This window comes from Periplaneta americana, chromosome 12 (assembly GCF_040183065.1).
Source record: "Periplaneta americana isolate PAMFEO1 chromosome 12, P.americana_PAMFEO1_priV1, whole genome shotgun sequence".
NCBI lineage: Eukaryota > Metazoa > Arthropoda > Insecta > Blattodea > Blattidae > Periplaneta > Periplaneta americana.
In genome coordinates, this window is record NC_091128.1 from 11185294 (window position 1) to 11205293 (window position 20000).

General features: G+C 33.5%; 1 protein-coding gene and 1 long non-coding RNA gene across 7 annotated transcripts in view; one reads left to right on the plus strand and one right to left on the minus strand.

Annotated features, from left to right (window-relative positions):
• LOC138710171 (DNA-directed RNA polymerase I subunit RPA1-like) overlaps positions 1-20000 on the plus strand; it is a 121676-nt gene that overhangs the window by 33010 nt on the left and 68666 nt on the right. For both annotated transcript variants that reach the window (XM_069840805.1, XM_069840806.1), the window contains one exon: positions 2343-2509. In XM_069840805.1, coding sequence (XP_069696906.1) covers positions 2343-2509 — 167 coding nt within the window. The remainder of the gene's footprint in view (positions 1-2342; positions 2510-20000) is intronic.
• Positions 13828-19448, minus strand: LOC138710174 (uncharacterized). Of its 5 annotated transcripts, none has more exons than XR_011335137.1 (5): positions 18784-19448; positions 17663-17819; positions 17147-17562; positions 16499-17045; positions 13828-16249 (listed from the first exon to the last, which is right to left on the minus strand). It is a non-coding gene; the product is annotated as an uncharacterized lncRNA (long non-coding RNA). The 5 variants fall into 5 exon arrangements; XR_011335138.1 differs by having other exon boundaries at positions 16499-16706; positions 16923-17045; positions 17147-17819; XR_011335136.1 differs by having other exon boundaries at positions 16499-17048; positions 17312-17819.

The following is a 20000-nucleotide window of genomic DNA, read 5'->3' on the forward strand; positions in this document are numbered from 1 at the left end:
AGAATAAGTAGAATAATATTGCCACAGTCTAATACTTACAGTCACGCAACTCATACGTATAAAATATGCCAACATTTGACAGCTGGCGCGACAGTAGCCCTCTAGCGGCAGGCAAGTTAAAAGTGTGCACATGACATATGATAACACATCAGAAAACGGGTTTTGCGTAATTTGTTTTATATTCTTATGCTATACAGTAAGTATATATGATTCTTATTAATTTTACTTTAGAATCCTAGGAGAATTTCACACGCAGTTAATCTACAAGTTTCAGAAGCTGGGAATAAACGCAATTCTTTCTGCTCCTTACAACTGAATCATGGTCCTGTTCACGTATCATGGTTTGAAATAATATAATTGTTCGTACGTGGATGGTTAATTAAATTCATTCCTAAATATATTTATGAATCATTAGAACTCTATATTTCCTGTGAGAAGAGTCAAAATTAGTAGCTTCAAAATTGTAGGGCATATCTCGTAGGGTACATGGCGTGGTGAACTCCTCTCCCTATTTCCTGAGAAATTAACTATTTTCCATACCGCAAATTGGGGTAAACTCGGCTGCTGAGGTAAACTTGAAAATAAAAAAGGGGAAGATTTAAACCTTAATATGACAGACATTGATTTATGAAGTTCATTATTTTTCATTTCTTAAGAACCGGTATTTCCTTTATTATTTTGAGTGACAAATAGTGCTGATATTATGGTTTAAATGTTTATGGCAAGTTTACCGCATTTTACATTACATTTCCAGTTTTCACACATAAGCTTAATTTTAACTTATCCTACCTATATAATACGTAATTTACATGCACTTACTGTTAATATGACGTAGGCCTAATTGTATTTTCAGAGCAGAAGTGGTGTAAGTCAAAATGGGTAATGAGGGTTAAAGTAAACATTCTTTAAAATACAGCGCAAAGTAGCAGTTAATATTGAATTTATTTAAATTATTGGTAGTCAGTGAATAGCACGAAGGATATATTAATTGCTACTTTGCGCTGTATTTTACAGAATATTTACTTTGAACCTCATTACCTAATTTTGACTTACACCACTTCTGCTCTGAATGGCTCAAATAATCACTGGGAATGTAAAATCAACACCAATAACAGTCATGCAAATTATTACAGAAAAGATTGCTTTTTATATTAAATTTAAAAAGGCTCTTGAGAACTTAATACGTCTGCCACATGAATCTGCACCAACACATCAGAAATCTATCGACTCAGTCTGGATTTATTCAAGAAGTGAATATTTTGCAAAAGGATTATAATACTCCATGAATTCTTGAAAAATTAACACCATAATCCCTACTTGAATGCAATATAACGTTCAACTTTTGAAAAATATAAAGAAAAAAACACGAATACAAAAATTATGGAATTACTTGCTTTAAAAACTGTAGATACATTATCCAAAATCGGAATGGTTACACATTTATACATGATCTCTGCAAAAAAATAATATACTGTAACAGGTATTTACTTTGTTTTTATTTAAACTCTCCTTCCTGACATACAAATAGGTAACTGATAACTAATAAATGTTTTATAGAACACAATACGTAGGCTACCTACAGCGTGGATTATTGGTTATGACTGAGTTATGATTTTCTCTTGGTCTTTAGGGAATCTCAAGAACGACAAATTCGGAGATTTAAACTTGTTGTTACTGCAATTTTCGTCATTGCACACATTGCCTTTATTCCAACGCATGATTAAAACGTTATTATACCATCTCGCATCCCTTTAAAGCACGTGCTGGCTGAACGAGACTATGGCCAGTGCCTTGCCTGCCGCTTGGGCGCTAGTGTCGCGAATGTTGGCAGAAAGAGTGTTGAAGTTTCGTGACTGTATGTATTATTAGACTGTGATATTGCTTTAGCTTGTATTCTTTGACCAAAATGTAGTGTAGTAATCGATCAGAGCCAGTTGTACTATCGATACTTTAACGCAGCACACTAGAGCGCTCTACCGGATGCAATAGAGAACCTCAGATATTCTATTACCTTTCGTAACGAAGTAATGACGAAACTATGACGTAGCTGTGTAACAGTTAAACTGTTATACACGACGTATGTAGTGATTATTAGTAAGGAATTTACACACAACTTATAAACGAGCTACTCTTTGCATAAGTATAAGACAGTTAAACGTCTGTATATAGAGTTTTTATTAGTAAGACTGTAGGATTTTTAGAATTTGTACAGAGTCGTCTCCATAAATGAATGTTAAAATCCTTCACTCTTGCATTTGATGCTATAGTATAAAAGATTTTTTTTTTTTCTTTTTATATATAAATAATTTTTATTTAATGAACTTATGTCTCACAATTTTCAGATAGGTGACACTGCTGTGAAAACTGCACTTAACCTTCCAGAAACAACATCACGAGAAGAGATGAATCAGAAAATGGATGAAATTTATCAGGACAAAGCCATAGGAAGAGCAATTATTGATGGCTCATATAAGAATTTGCTTGATGACTACACAAATAAAGTAAACAGGTATGTTTCAGTGAGATATTTCTGAAACATTGTAGCTTTGGTTTATTAATAGATTTGAAGGCTTGTGTGTACACATTACCACCATCACTACTGCTGTCATTATAGTTGCCACTGACATAAACACCAGTATCTGTGTGCATAACAAATTAACAAATATGGTTAGGTGAAAAAAAATTCGTAACAGTATCTGAAGAACAAATAAGCAAACACGAGGTAAATGGAAAAGTGATGGAACAAGTTATTCTCAGGTACAGCTGGAGGCAGCAAGTCTGAGCGAGAGGTGCTAGAGCATCTGGATATCTTAGAGGAACAAGTACAGTGAAAATCTGATGGGAGATTATGGCTTGAAACATGAAGGCCATTGTAACATCGTTGTGCTTTTGTCCCATCAAATTGGCTATAATATGCTGAAAATACTGTAAATGGTAAATGTTTTTAATGAGTGAAGGCCAAATTCGCATATAATTAAATTTTAATAATCTGTAATACAGCCATTTACATTGCATTTTTTTATTACGGAGGAGTGTCTGATGGCTTGCATCTCAGCCTGAGTGTTATTGTGCTTACCTCCTTTGATAGGGATGATTGTTTAAGGCCCGGTTTTGTAAATATGGTTAATCTAAAGATTATGTTAAACCTAACCGTGAGTTTAACTCAACGTGCCGTATTACAGAGTCTCGGTTAAGTTAAACCATAGTGGAATACGATTGGTATTACTGCTAGAAAAGAAAAGAAGACGATCGCAATTATTTAATTATATTATTGATTTAAAATACCTGATGCTTTTGGAGAATCTTCATTAAGAAACATCTTTGTTCTTCGATATCAGAAAGAGTATCATAATAAAACCTAAAGAAGACCAGTACCGCGTACTTCAGTATGCTTGTCAGACTTAACCTCAAATAATTTCTTAATGCTGGCTACCAATGTTATACTCCCAAATACAATGTAACCAAACTAAACCTTGCATCACCATCTGCGACGTAACTCCATACAGAATCAACTGAGTAATGAAGTAATAATATTAGTGTGCGTATTTTTTGTGTTGTCTAGAATATTTATGAAATAGAATTCAGTCATACAATAAAATTATTTTTATGAGTCTAGTAAAATTAGATTGTACCTATTTTTAAAAAGGGGGACAAAACCAACTGTGATAACTTTCGAGGAATATCACTTTTGTTGACGTCGTACAAAATTTTGTCCAATATTCTTTTGAGAAGATTAACTCCATACGTAGATGAAATTATTGGGGATCATCAGTGCGGTTTTCGGCGTAATAGATCGACTATTGATCAGATTTTTTGTATTCGACAGATAAAAAAAAAAAATGGGAGTATAAGAGTACAGTACATCAGTTATTCATAGATTTCAAAAAGACATATGACTCGGTTAAGAGGGAAGTATTATATGATAATCTTATTGAATTTGGTATTCCCAGGAAACTAGTTCGATTAATTAAAATGTGTCTCAGTGAAACATACAGCAGAGTACGTATAGGTCAGTTTCTATCTGATGCTTTTCCAATTCACTGCGGGCTAAAGCAGGGAGATGCACTATCACCTTTACTTTTTAACTTTGTGCTAGAATATGCCATTAGGAAAGTTCAGGATAACAGGCAGGGTTTGGAATTGAACGGGTTACATCAGCTTCTTGTCTATGCGGATGACGTGAATATGTTAGGAGAAAATACACAAACGATTAGGGAAAACACGGAAATTTTACTTGAAGCAAGTAGAGCGATCGGTTTGGAAGTAAATCCCGAAAAGACAAAGTATATGATTATGTCTCGTGACCAGAATATTGTACGAAATGGAAATATAAAAATTGGAAATTTATCCTTTGAAGAGGTGGAAAAATTCAAATATCTTGGAGCAAAAGTAACAAATATAAATGACACTCAGGAGGAAATTAAACGCAGAATCAATATGGGATATGCGTGTTATTATTCGGTTGAGAAGCTCTTATCATCCAGTCTTCTGTCCAAAAATCTGAAAGTTAGAATTTATAAAACAGTTATATTACTGGTTCTTCTGTATGGCTGTGAAACTTGGACTCTCACTCTGAGAGAGGAAGATAGGTTCAGGGTGTTTGAGAATAAGGTGCTTAGGAAAATATTTGGGGCTAAGCGGGATGAAGTTACAGGAGAATGGAGAAAGTTACACAACATAGAACTGCACGCATTGTATTCTTCACCTGACATAATTAGGAACATCAAATCCAGACGTTTGAGATGGGCAGGGCATGTAGCACGTATGGGCGAAACCAGAAATGCATATAGAGTGTTAGTTGGGAGACCGGAGGGAAAAAGACCTTTAGGGAGGCCGAGACGTAGATGGGAAGATAATATTAAAATGGATTTGAGGGAGGTGGGGTATGATGATAGAGACTGGATTAATCTTGCACAGGATAGGGACCGCTGGCGGGCTTATGTGAGGGCGGCAATGAACCTTCGGGTTCCTTAAAAGCCATTTGTAAGTAAGTAAGTAAAATTAGGTAATACTATTAGTGTTTATAAATTAGACCCCATAGTAAATCTCACCAGAGACTGTCTGCCCCACACACACACATACAGTACAATGCATAATAGGTTTGTGGTAGATTTATGGACACCTTCGAAATCTTCTATCGTTTTCAGTATGCCTACTATTAGAGGAAAAATAGTGCAACGCAACTAGTAACTAATGCAGAATGTTTTAAAAAATATTATGCACTGCTAAATATTAAGTGTCAATATTACAGATAAATTAATATGTCTGTAATATTCTCTCAGCTAGCAGTGCATAATAACTGCGGATTCCTGGCCAACAAGTCACTCAGCTGAGTGCACTCCTAGTATAATAACAGTTGACATTGGATACACGTCAACACATATGCCTAACTTGGAGTCAGGCCACAAAGGGAAACATTGAAGTAGGAGAATTCGATCCGGTGCTGTGGATTGAATTCGGCATAGCTCAGTGGTCAGAGCGCTTGGTACGTAGTACCAAGGACCCGGGTTTGATCCTTGGCGCCAGAGCGAATTTTTCTCCTAAAATATTAAGTTACTTTCTTTAGCTTTTGGATTGAAGGAAGAGTTTGCAAGTCCATGGGAGCATTTTATATTTGGTTCATGCTCGTTTGTTTTACACTTCCATGTAAGAGGACTCTTCTCTTTAGTTCTGAATTTCCTACCACCCACTACTTCTTGAATCATAATCATTTCATCTCCTGGATCCATTATTCACACACAGAAACTAACTAGAATATCACAACATTGGAAAACGCTCTTACTTAAAACTCGTGTGAAGTCACTTGTGAATGAATACTGTTTTGAAAAGTATTTCACTTCATATTCGCCACTTCATTGCCAAGTTGAGTGGGAGAAATAGACAAATAATTTTTGCCTCAGTAATTTACACTTATGCGAGAAATCCTACACAGTGAAGCTTTAGTTTAGGGAGGGAGGGAGATCAAATAGCTTCTGTCTCAGCGATTTATCGTTAGCATTCCACTTCTGCTGGCAATCCTAATAAAAGTAAATTGTCTGAAATACTATGCTGAAAACTATTTTATTTGACCCTGCATATATTTCAAATAAGGACTCGAGCATCTATCGAGTTTTGCTTTAACTAAGTGACAGCATCTATCGAATTTTGAAAAAGCCTGGAAGCTTTGTTAGTCTCTACACACGGTATGAATCAAGTTTTGCTAAATCCGAGTTCATAGGTCGATTCCGAAGCCAGAAAACATACGATATCTATATATAAAACTCGTTTTCGGAAATTTCTGCATCTATCGGCTTTTGCTAAAATGCTCCTCAATTGTTAAACAGCAAATTTTTTTTTACAATTTTTCACATAATTTTCCTGAACGCGAACTTGAAGTTGCTGTCAACAGCTATACTCTACTGAACAAAAGAGTGTTAAAGACACAACTTGGATTTCTGTACGGAAGACCCAACTGCCGAAATATAGATGGAGCTGTTCAGTTGTTGCAATACATAGTCTTCAACAATTCACAGGATCCATTCTGTGAAGCAACGAAGTTGTTAAATATTTTGTTACAACACTAATGACCACTGCTGAGCCAGAAAGATGTTTTTCTTGCTTGAAACGCATAAAAACATTTTTAAGGAACACTATGTCCCAGGATCATCTCACTGCTCTTGCAATACTGTCAATAGAAAAGAGTATGTTGTCCAAGATGGAGGGGTTTAACTCCAGGGTAATTGACAAGTTCTGCAGTAGGAAGGAACGTCATATGGACTTCATATTTCGTCACTAGGCGAGTCTCAAATTAAGATAAATACATGTAAGTGTATACAGTAGACCTATAGGCCTATGGAGATTGTAGCACACTCATTATTTTGACCACCAGCCGTTACTGGTTGACGGACTCATTGCTTTGCTAAACTTATATAAAATGAAAGAAGCGAATATCGTTTTTTGTTGCATTAGTAGCATTTAATTGATTGATTGATTGTTTATTCTATACATGGATGTACACGTCAATTACATAATAAATAAAAAACACAATAAAATTAAAAACACTACAAGTTAAAATACATTTAAAATGAATAATATAATCAAGTAATATTGCATATATCATAACTTGTGATTTAAGAATTATTTTACTGAATAAAGAGTTTGATCAGTTAAAATCTGTTTAACTTTCACTTTAAATTTTGCATAAGGTAAAGTTTGTATCTGCAATGTTAATTTATTAAAAAACACAATGCCAGTATATGCAGGCGATTTTTCATATTTCACAAGTCTATGATTTTTTATTGAGAACAGATGTGCATTTCGTGTATTATAATTATGATAATCTAGATTATTGTATTTATTCTCATTCTGTTTCAAGAAAATTAGACATTTGTAAATATAAATAGATGGAAATGTTAAAATTTTATATTGTTTAAATTAAGGTTTGCATGAGTCAAAACTTTTAATTTAAAAATGGATCGTATAATTCTTTTTTGTGCAATAAATATTCTATTAACATTGGTAGAGTTACCGCATAAGAAAACAGCATAACTGAGATATGCTTAAGCAAGTGAATAGTAAATTGAAATCAATATTTTGGTGTTTAGTATATCTCTCAGTTGCAAAATAGCAAAATTAGCAGAACAAAGTTTTTTAGCAATAAAATCGGAATGCTCGTTCCAAGTCAATAGATTATCCATAATTATGGCAAGGCATTTAGTACTGTGTTGGCTTTGGGTCGATATATCCCCAACTGACATGGAAAATTTATATTCATAGGTCTATTAACAAATTTTAAACACACAGTCTTATTAATATTAACAATTAATTTGTTATAATCACACCACGTTTTGAACTGAGATATAGCTATGTCAACTTTACTTATCAATCATTACAAGACTCCGAACAAACAGTAATAGAAGTATCGTCTGCGTATAATAAAACTTTACCTTCCTTTATATAATTAGTCAAATCATTTACGTAAAGTAAAAATATAAGAGGTCCATATTTTTCAATTAGACAAGTATGATTTAAAAAATGCTAAAAATGTACCTCTAAAACCTAAGACTTTTAATTTTATACATATATAATTAAAATCCAAATTATCAAATGCCTTAGCTACATGTTTACCTTCATCAAGGTTTTCATAAATATAGTTATTAAATTCGTAAAGAGCAGTTTCTGTTGATTTACCAGGGAGAAAACCATGTTGATCAGGAGTAATTAAATTAAATTTTAATAAAAATTGTAACATTCTATTATATATTAAGCGTTCAAATATTTTAGAAATCGTGCTTAACAATGATATAGGTCTATAGTTTCTTACATCAGTAGAATCACCTTGCTTATGAATTGGTTTAACAAGAGCAGTTTTAATAATGATGGAAAAACTCCATTATTAATGCAATGGTTAAATACGAAGGCTAAAGGAGGTGAAATAATGTCACTGATCACTCTTAATAGTTTCAAGGAAATATTGTCAATACCAGTGCTATTAGTATTTTTTAACGATTGAATTGTTTTAACAATTTCATTAGCATCAGTATCATAGAAAACAAAACTATTATTAATTCCTAAAGATTTGGTGCATAACGTAGATTTGCTTGGACCAAAATATTCATTCAGAGCATTCTCCACATTGGTTGAAAAATACAATTCAATGCATTGGCAACATCAGTCTTATTTGATACCCTTTCATTATTATGTACAATAGTAATACATTCTGCAGGCTTCTTTCTGTTTAATTTACTATTTACCAGTTTCCAAATTTGTTTTGGTTTGTTAGAAGAATTACAAATAAGTTGATCAAAGTATTTACTTTTTTCACTAAAGATTAATTTCTTGCAAGCCTTCTTTTTGTTTCTATATAATTGAAGTAAATCAAGATTTTTATGGAAATTGTTTGTTAACAAAAGTATATTCCTAATTTCATCATTCAATTTTAAAACCTCAGGAGTAATCCAATGGTTATACTTTTTGGTACTTGTTTTTTATATAAGTTTTAGTCAATATAGGTAAATTTATATCAATAGCACCAGTAATCATAATCATTAATTTAGTAAACAAGTTGTCTGCATTAATATTCAATTCATACATCGTACCAAAATCTGAAGCGTCAACAGTAGACCTTAGACCAGTTAAACCATCATTTGTTATTTTCCTAAAACTTTTCACTTCCGATTCGACAGGAATCATTTGACTAGCTAGATTGATATTATAAATTAAAGCCAGATGGTCACCAAGATTAGGTTGAACAACTTGTGTAGTGCAAGAGGTATCAAAAGCGTTAGTAATTATATAATCAATCTTAGACGATGACATATGACCGTTCTTATTTACAAAAATTCGAGTAGGTTCTGAAGATGTACATCTTAATTCAAAACGTTGTAATAAATCGTCAATAGTCGCGACGCTGTTATTCCCGGCGTGACTCCTCCTCTTTGCTTACGTCTTAGGAAGTGAAGGCTCTATAAAGTCTAGGTAGGTAGTATCGTTCGCCATTTTTGTTCTTTCGTTGCCGAGCTACCATATGAGGAATATATTTGTCACACCGTTAAACATTATCATGTCGTAGCTCCTGTGATAATAAATCAAACGCACTGTAATTCAGCAAATAATTGAGCGGCAAGTAACGTCTTCGTGTGCTTTCTGCGAACGCCAACGAAAGAGCCAAAATGGCGGGCGATTATATTAAGTATTTATCGAGTCGTAAGAAATGAATAACGTCTTCATAAGCGAATCACAAGATGCACACGTTTAAATGTAGCCTACCTACAACGCGATTGGCTGCCGGAAATTAGAGTGACGGGACTATAATAATTGTTTATATATCTTATTGTCTAAGGAAACTATAAATTAGGCACCTAAAGGAGATAAATGCTGTCCCTGGCAGGGATAAGTTATTGCCATTTCAGCAACAGACACCAAATTTTCCAGAAGGGACAGTCCCTGGCATCCTCCCTATCAATTTGCACCATGGTCTTCTGTGCCATCAGAAAACAGAGATGGATATGTACCATATAGACATCTGTAACATTCATAGACTCAAAATATTGAAAAGCACAACTTTATTGCAAAGTCAAGAGAATTAGATGCATACATTATTACAAATAATAGTGATTAGAAAAAGTTAAAACTTCATTAATTGCCTAATACACTTTTGGAATAATCATGGAAATTAATTGTTTTGATATTCTAGAGATGGTTCATAAATAAGGTTCGCATTCATAGATTTTTGAATGTACTGTATTATGAATGCCTTTGTATTCATAGGAAAAGCTAACAGGTGACGAATCATCTCGAACATTATGCATAATGATTGCAGTATCATCAGATGAATGATTCCCATTACTTCACACATTATATTCTGTGTTACATTACTCATGACTGTACGCAGTCAGACTTACATATTGAATACAAATTATAAAATTCTACTCAAATGAGATTTTTACTACCATTATAAGACTTCACTAGATTGGTTCAACTACATAGTGACTATTGTCATATCTGTGAATGGTCCATCACCTTTCAGTAATTCCAGGTTAACGGAAGGTGGAGCAGATGTAGTGCTTTTATTTCCACACAGATGACATCTATCTGAGGGAGCTGCATAAGTCCCAGGGGGATGGAGAGGCTTTTGTAACAGACTGTTGGGCATGAGTGATGTGCAACTGAATCGATAGATTGGCACCAAATGGTGAATCACGATACCTACAGTAACATGATCTTTAGGTCAATATATAGGATGCAGCAGGGAGGTAGTACCACAGTCTAGTGTATACAGTCACGAAGCTCGATACGTAGGGAATATCCATCCATAGATAGTTGCTAACCACTGGGATCGCTACTATCACCTCATCACAGACAATGCGAAATAGTACTGGCACAGTCTTTTGTTCCTAGTAACCTCAACAACTCAAGCTTCGTGACTGTATATACCCTTAACAACACGCTAATCCCTTATTCATCTGTCGTAAAAAATATTGGCTTCTTTTTTGATAATAATCTAAGTTGGAATTTTCAAGTTAAAGAAGTGATAAAAAAAAAATCTGTTCCTCCATTCACTGTTTGAGTTGCTTGAGAAACTTCTTGCCCCAGCAACTAAAACTTACCTTAGTACAAACCCTAGTAATGCTGCACTTCGATTATTGTGACGTTTTGTTAAGTGACCTAAGTTCTGAATTGTCAGTCAAGTTACAGCAAGCTCAGAATATGTGCGTCAGATACATGTGCAACATCCGACGATATGATCACATATCACCGTCCTTCGCAAGTCTTTTGTGGCTCTGACTTAAAGAACGCAGAACTCCACACTCTTTGTCTTTACTCTTTCGAATTCTGCACACCTCAACACCAAATTACCTTTCGTCTCATTTCTCTTATCTATACTCTAACCACGACGTAAATACCAGATCACTTATCTGTGGCATGCTAAGTATAACTCTTCATAGAACATCTTGTTATTCATCATCTTTTACAGTATCCACCTCGCGACAATGGAATTCCTTGTCACAAAGTATTAGGGGCTGCAAGACAATAAACACCTTTAAGAACAGCTTAAAAGATAACCTTATTAGCATTTCACTCCAATCATACTGATTTAAACTATCACTGACTACATTGTTACTCCTTCCTTTAGACATCCTGATAGTGCTGTATTTTCAAAATTGTCTCATAATAATCTCTTTCTATTATCTAATATTATTTGAAATATATTAACATTCTATATATTTTAGTTTAATTCTGCTACACAGTTTATTTCAGTGTTTAATTAATAGTTCATAGTATTTTGTTGTTTAATTCGTAAATAACTCTTGTATATATGTAACTCTCATCTAAATCAAATTGTTGAATTCTTTTAAGTTCATGCATATGTATATATACTTTTTGCTGATTGAGTGAAAGAGAAGGCCTTACGGCCTTAACTCTGCCAGCTAAAATAAATATTATTATTATTATTATTATTATTATTATTATTATTATTATTATTATTATTATTATTATATACTAGACTGTGGTAGTACCATTATTTGCATACAGATAACATCTAGCAAAGGAAACTACTGAAGTCACAAAGGGACAGAAGTTTCTGATTCCATCAGAGTGGGTGTTGTAGCTAAATTGATGGCACCAAACAGTGAATCGCGATACTCACAGTAATGTAGTTCTGAGGACTTCCATAATGAGTGGCACAATATGCCTCAGGTTGTGGTGCAGGCCTTCGTGCCCTCCTCAGAAAAGGGGGAAAAGATGCTAGGAAGGAAAAGGGAACAAGGATGACCAAAGAGAATATATTAGAAAGCTTTGGATTATTATCAATATTGTGACAGCTACACCGGGGTTCGAACGCGTGTCCGTTGGTCGCTTAGGTGTGGCGGCGAGGGGAGCATCTGGATGCTGAGAGGGTAGAGGGGCGGTGTATTACAGCAACGCGGCGAGCGGAGGTTGCGCGCGCATCTGGTGCTTGCCGAGAGTGGAAGGAAGCAAACTGCTACGTGCGGACTTCTGGACGATTCGGGAGGGTCTGTCCCCCCCTTCACTCCGCACGTATAGTGAGGATCACGTAAGTTCAGTTCCCAAACAGCAAATATTTCCGCCTTGTCAGTGTTGCCAACTGTTACCAGATATCACCACATGTAGTAAAATCACGATCCTATGTACTGAATGACTTTACTCACCGTACTTTACCTTAATGTTGGAAGGTTATTCTAAATAGTTTCAATAATAATGAGAAATGTATTGCTATGTTCTATTCTTTTATTCCTTTACATTATTATTAGTATTAGCATTAATAGGTTACTAGACGTAAATATACAACAAAATATAGTATATAATATTCAAGAATCAAATCTGTTCCAAGACCAATTAAATTATTGTCACTTCACTTCAAAGATTCCAGCGTACATATACTGTACTTCCTAAAGGTAGATAAATTAATAACCAATTGACTTTTGGTTGGAATTCGAATGAACTTCTGATTATCTTTTGAAATTAGTAAGGAAATGGATAATACAACTAGGCTAAAACTGAAATAATAATAAATCAACTTACAAAAATAATTTTGGTCCTTAAAAGCCATAAGTAATTTCACTTCTAGATACCTTTTTAAAGATTTCATTTGTTTGTAAATTGCTTAATAATGTTACACTTACACTTATTATTTCTGCAACTCCACGTCTGTCATTGAAAAAATGTATGATACATAACTGTGAAGTCTCTTTTTGGCTCTTGTGTCCTAAATTTAAATAAGAAAAAACAAATGATTCAAGAAATGTGAGCTGGTGAAAATTAAATACTCAATTAATAAAATAATTACTACCAAAAGAGTATTTTATTAATTCTATACAAAAGATGGATTACACAGAACAGATGGCCAGAAATCATAGATTTATACACAACATACAGCATGAAACGATCATCAAAAAATGCTTTTTGTACACAATAACATCTTTCAAACGAAGTGAAATAGCCAATAAGTTCAATAAATATTATGCTAATAAGTAATAACTATAATTAATAATTATCTACAAGCTGTAAAAGGGAATAAAATAGTATATTGTTGAAATTAGGGGGTATGGTTTATTACGTGTATTTATAATTTTAATTACTTTTTCTACATTTAATTATATTTTAATTTCTATTAGATTAGTTGGTGGTGTGGGTGTTAGTTTTATCTGTGTACGTCAGACTATTAAGGAAAAACTGAAAGAAATATTAAATCTACAATCTACTTTATATAACAATATTTAATCAAGAACTGAATATTACTATTCATTTAATAACATAAGACCCAAAACATCTCCAAGTCCAGACAATACACATGCTGATTTTCTTAAATATGTTAATATGTTGGCAAACAAGCAAACTCACTACTTTTATCTTGTAATCTCAACTAAAATACAATATCTGTCTGGAGAAAATCTATCATAACATCAATTTTGAAAAGCAATTATTGAACTAATATCTTTTCGAGTTATCGACAGATACCACTTACCAGTATGATAGCCAAAATTATGGAAGAGATGATTTCATAGATTGAATTGGTTCCTGGAATCTAGTAACTAACTTTCATCTTATTGAGTTGACTTTAGAAAATTACATTCAACAAATGGACAGATTTTAAATTTTAGTCAAGATATTAAAGATATTTTAAACAGAAAACAAAACACCTTAGCAATTTTAATTTATTTTCAAGGATCATATGGCTCTGTAAATATAAATCACTTAAGAAATTGCAAACTTAGGGTGTCCATGATAAAGTGTTACATTGGGTCAGTGACTTGATTATTTGATTCATTGTCACAAATATGTAAATAGAGACAGATTCATCTGGGCTTCCCACATTGTTGTTTTCAGGAATACATTTTCCAATATTAATGTCGATGGTCTAACTAAAGAAATAGGTCTTATGATAATCTCATCATTTGCAGATAATATGGTTGTCTAGAACAAAAAATCACAGTCCACAAATATTAATAAACTGAGCCAAAATCCCAACAGACTTTTTGACTCTACTTGGAGAACTCAAACTTGCTCAATCAAGGGAAACTTTACTAATAAAACACAATCCCAAGTTATTTCAAAATGAATAGTATATAAGTTAACTTTAACAGATGATGTTAAGAAATGTGATACTTCTCCAGACATTTTAAAAATCATTAGAAACGATAAATGATCTGGTCAGTGAGTGACTACATACAGTATTTTTTATAGATGGATCCTGTTTATCAAGCCATAGATGTAGTGGTGTTGTAGTACAATACCAGTATATTCCCTTTTACAGGGAATTATATTCAAACACTTGTTTGCCCCATTTTAACCGTGACAATGCTTTTTAGTTTTTTAAACTTTCTGGTTATTGTATTGTGTTTGTGTTTAGTGAAAGATTTTAGATAAGGGTGCAAATAGCCATAGTAGCTGACGCGCCCTTTTTAAACGCCACTAACTAACTAACTAACTAACTAACTAACTAACTAACTTCAAACACTGACTAATTTTGATAGTGAAAATTTAGATACACTTTTAAGCTTACAAAATCTCCAGTATCAACTTCATAAATCTGAGAAGGCTGTCATACTATCAGACTCAAAATCAGATATTCTTGCTGCAGTATTGGACGTAACAGCATGAAATCTCAATATTTTACAGTGTTTTAATATTTTAAGCAAAATGGTCGAATTACATCGACGACTGGTACTTCTGTGGATCCATGAACTTTATGGAGTGGGAGGTAATGAGGTAGTTGAAAGGTAGCAAAATTACTGTAAGGTTATCTATACCTGCATCTTACCACACTGTTAAAAGAATAACAAGATCAGAACATGACAATGTGGTAACAAAAATCGGAATGATTCTAAAGCAAATGAAAAAATTGCAATAGGCCATCCGGCATCCGCTCCACGATGGAGGAAAATCCTCAGAAGAAACCAACTAATCAGACCAAATGGGGGATCCAAACTACCCTCGAGTGCAGCTCTGAATTTGCAGGCCAACGAGTCTACCGACTAAGCTACATTGGTGGCTCCACTAAAAATATGAAGTACATGGCTCTCAGATTATTAAATTGACAAACCTAAGCAATTATTCATCAGTTAAGCTATAAAATATAATACATAGCAAGCAAGTTAATTCAATTTAAAAGTATAAACAATTCAATCAGTTGAAATATACAGAAATTGATAATAAATATCATGCAAATTACTTCACATTACAAGCATAAACAATTCATCACTTGTGGTATACAGCCTACTATTTAATTTATAGCACATACAATTCATCAGTTAAGCTATAGGCCTACAGTCTACTATTGAATTTACAGCATATATAATTCATCAATTAAGCGAAACAAAAATATAGTACAATACATAGTAAAAATAATACACCTAATTTAATAACTGAACTTCTATGAAAATCTACAGTGGCAGTACTCATATTATCACAGGCCATGATTGTCTCAAATATTTACAAAGAACTGATATTTCAGAATCTCCCCATGCCATTTCTGAAATCTCAATGAAGATATGGATCATTGTCTTGACTGTTTAACTTTACACAGCTTTCAATCATCTGGTTAAATATTGGAGTGCAAGATAACAAATGACATCAACTGCTGAACACTTGGTATCAATCAACCAACAACTTCATTAGATTAAAGGGGGAAAAAAAACTGAAAGAATTAATTGTATATAGACACAACACATAAGACAAGGCCGCTTCAGAACAGTAATTGGCAAGGCTCTGTTGTTTTAGGATTCTTATGTAGATTCAATTTCACCTGAAAGAAAAAAGTAGCATCTATAAGTATGCCTAATTATGAGAAATAAGAGAAACGGTTGCAATAGTAGTAGTAGTAGTAGTAGTAGTAATGATAATAATAATAATAATAATAATAATAATAATAATAATAATAATAATAACTGCAAAGTATGGAAATTAATATTGAAATATAATATCAAAAGGTGATTTCACACCATCAACTCTTATCATTTAGTACAACAAATCTATTATATTCACTTGCAATCACCAGTAGCTGTTCTTTCCTCCATTTTGTTGTTGGCTGATTTTTCACAAGTCTGCTATGATATGCAGCACTATCCATGACAATAACGCATTGCCCTAATGTTCTCAGGTCAACAACTGTGTTTGCACCCACTTCTCAACTACAGGGCTATTCATAGCACTATGGTAGTCCTGACTTTTCTTTCAATTGCATGAAAAAATTAAATCAGCACCTGCAATAAAAATTATACCTGGGCATATAATTACGTCACATGAATTCACAGCATTTAAATAAAGAAAATAAAACATAACATAACATGACATGAGATCCTCTTTGGTGAAAGGCTTTCCCACGTTTTTATTTAGTCACCAATTTTTATATTTTTGTACCCTGATTTAAAAAATTACTCTTGCCAAATTTATGTAAAATATAAATCAATATAACTTACCGAGTATAAATCCACCTTTCGTTCCGGCATCTAATCTTCCACCCTCATTTGTTGGTCTATGAATAACACCATTCATGTCACTGGAAACTTCACCTGGTTTATTTCATGAATAAGTGGGTGATCCTACTTAAAAAAATAGAGAGAGACAAGCAATTCACATTGACACTCTAAGAGACACAAAAATTTTAAAGACAGGAAAACCGTTCAAGAATTTTATAACTAACCTCTAGTTATAATATGAAACTATTAATTGCAAAACATGTTGTTCCCACTTGAATTCATTACTAGTAGCCTATATTAATTGCAATTTCATATTCCACATAAGTGTTAACCTATTTGTTAGTAAAAAAATTCAATCACTCAATGTCTCACAATACATTGAAATTTACCATTCATAAAAATCCAAGTCTCATCCAAGAATACTACGGGTTTAGGGTTCTCACGCTCCACATTTCTTATATATTCTCTTAAAAACGAATAACATCACATTCTCGTACATGTGTATAAGGATCCCCTTTGCTCCATAGAAATTTCATCTCTTTCAAAATTTTTTTCACCGATGATAAGGATACTCTAAATAAATATGTTTCATAATCATCATTCATATGTTCCAGAACTTTTGCTGCTGTTAGTACTTCCCCTGTAACAGTAAATGAAAATTATGCCATATTTTTATACATATGACTAATATCAGAATTACATTGCATAAATCAACACAATAATTCCTGTAACTTCCCTACCTTTATGTAACTTGTCATAAATAAATCTCGCAATTTCATCTTTCGTAAAATCATCAGCATCAGTCACTGGATGTTTACGTAGTCTATGTTTTCCTGGTGTCAGAAGTGGGGTCCCCTTCTGTGAATTTCTCACATTCGTGGCTGTAGTAAAGCCAAGCTGTAATAACAAACAATAACATAACACTTCTAAAAATTGTTATATCATAAAATTCATGCATGATACCAACATTTGCAGCTATATGAATAGAAAATGATCAATATGTTAGGTTGGGTCTACGATAGGTTTAAGTAGGCTAATATTTAGGTAATTCTCCAGAAAAGCTACATCAAAGAAGGCATAATTTTATTTTGTTTAATTGATTTCTGTGATATTTACATAGTGATGAACACGTGGTTTTAGTGCACAGCCACAAATACTTTCAGCACAAAAATCCTTTGACACTTACCTGTATATTCTAATGCATTGTTGTAGTCCCTCCCTCAAACTTGTTACTAATTACCAATATAACATGCGAGAGGTCCATGACGAAGAGAAATGGTTAGTTTCCCAGTAGTGCGTCCTCGTCCTCTCGAGTGTTATATCTTAACAAGTACTTTGGGTGGGGTAGCTTTTCTGAAGAAACACCATATTTAATATTACTTAGACCAGTCATGAATAAATTATTCAGCCAGAGTCAACGTTCCTATGCTTTATAGAGTATGTTATATAGTTATTATATAAAACTGAATTATTTTTAAGCACCATAACAGGCCAACATTCATGTAATATTTGCTGCAATATCAAGTTAATAATTACAATATGACTTGTATTTTCTTCGGCCGATGTGGCATGTAAATTGTGATCTGAACGGTTAATTTAATACTAAAAGAGAAAACTGGAAATTTACTTTCGTGCTGTTTGATTATTTGTTCGTCTAATTTGTAAATGTATTTAAGCTATCACCTACTGCAGTATTACAGTATCTTAAATGTATTTAGTTTGGCAATATGAAAATCACTGACTTGATTAAACATCTAGGCCTAACTTAAAAATTTGTTTTGTTTGACCACAATCATGAAATTATTAGTGCAAACTCCTAAAACTGAATACCACTTTGAAATGTATGCTTAAGAATACTTACTCCTAATAATTTTCCTATTCTGGTTGTAATTGCTGTCTCCGTTAGCATAATTCCTTCTTCATTATCTTCTTTCTTCAACTCATTATACACGTGAACTACAGATTTCTGAAGCGTACTCTGAATGCCACACATTTTCTTCCTTGGAGGAGTCACTGCAACACTATTTCATTTTTTTGACATAGTAATAAAAATCTAAACACGAAAGAAATTCATTAAAATTTGAAATAATATTTCTATCCATTACCCACGTGCATTATCACGCCCAAGTATATTATATTTATTCGTACTTATCTGACTATTCTTGAATTATAACCACAACGTAACACATAAAATAACTATTATGTATTAATATTAATACTAATATTAATTAATTATTAATAAGTTCGAATTTCACTATCTTCCAGTAACCGGCTGAGAAATCTAGTACAATTTTAATTTCATGGAACTCCAGTACCGGCAAATATTGTCGATATTTGCCTCGGCTGCCAACATACCAGTTACAAAATCACTACCATTTATAGTATTTGTCAGTATCGAAATTCGAAACGAAGTTGGCAAAAGAAAATTCAACCTTCAAACTAGAAAATCACCATAATCCACTAGCATTTGTAGTAATGGGGGAAAAATGGTTAGGTTTCACCCTTAGGGTATCAAGTTACCTGGTCTTCCCTATAGCAGTTTGCTTCCTTCCACTCTCGGCAAGCACCAGATGCGCGCGCAACCTCCCCTCGCCGCGTTGCCGTAGTACACCGCCCCTCTACCCTCTCAGCATCCAGACGCTCCCCTCGCCGCCACACCTAAGCGACCAACGGACACGCTTTTGAACCCCGGTGTAGCTGTCACAATATATACATTATGTATATAAGTTGAAAAGAAAAGCAGGCTTATGCCGATATCGAAGAAGGAGATGTGGGCAAGGATTACAGTTGGGGTGGAGTTGCTTTATTCCCATTTCGACTGCCATCCTACCAATCCATCATTTTACCATGACCTTTCCAGCAACACATAAAGAGACTTCATATTATCATTGCATTAGAATCCCTCTTATCCAGCACCAGACTAGTTCCGGATACAAGATTTTGCTGGATAATTGAATAAATACCAATATGTACCTATTTCATGGTGCAAATGTTGAAACTGCAGCCATGTGAAGCTTATTTCTCTGTCACTTGCTCATAACTGAATAAATGTAGAAACTGTTTGGATTTTCCTTATTA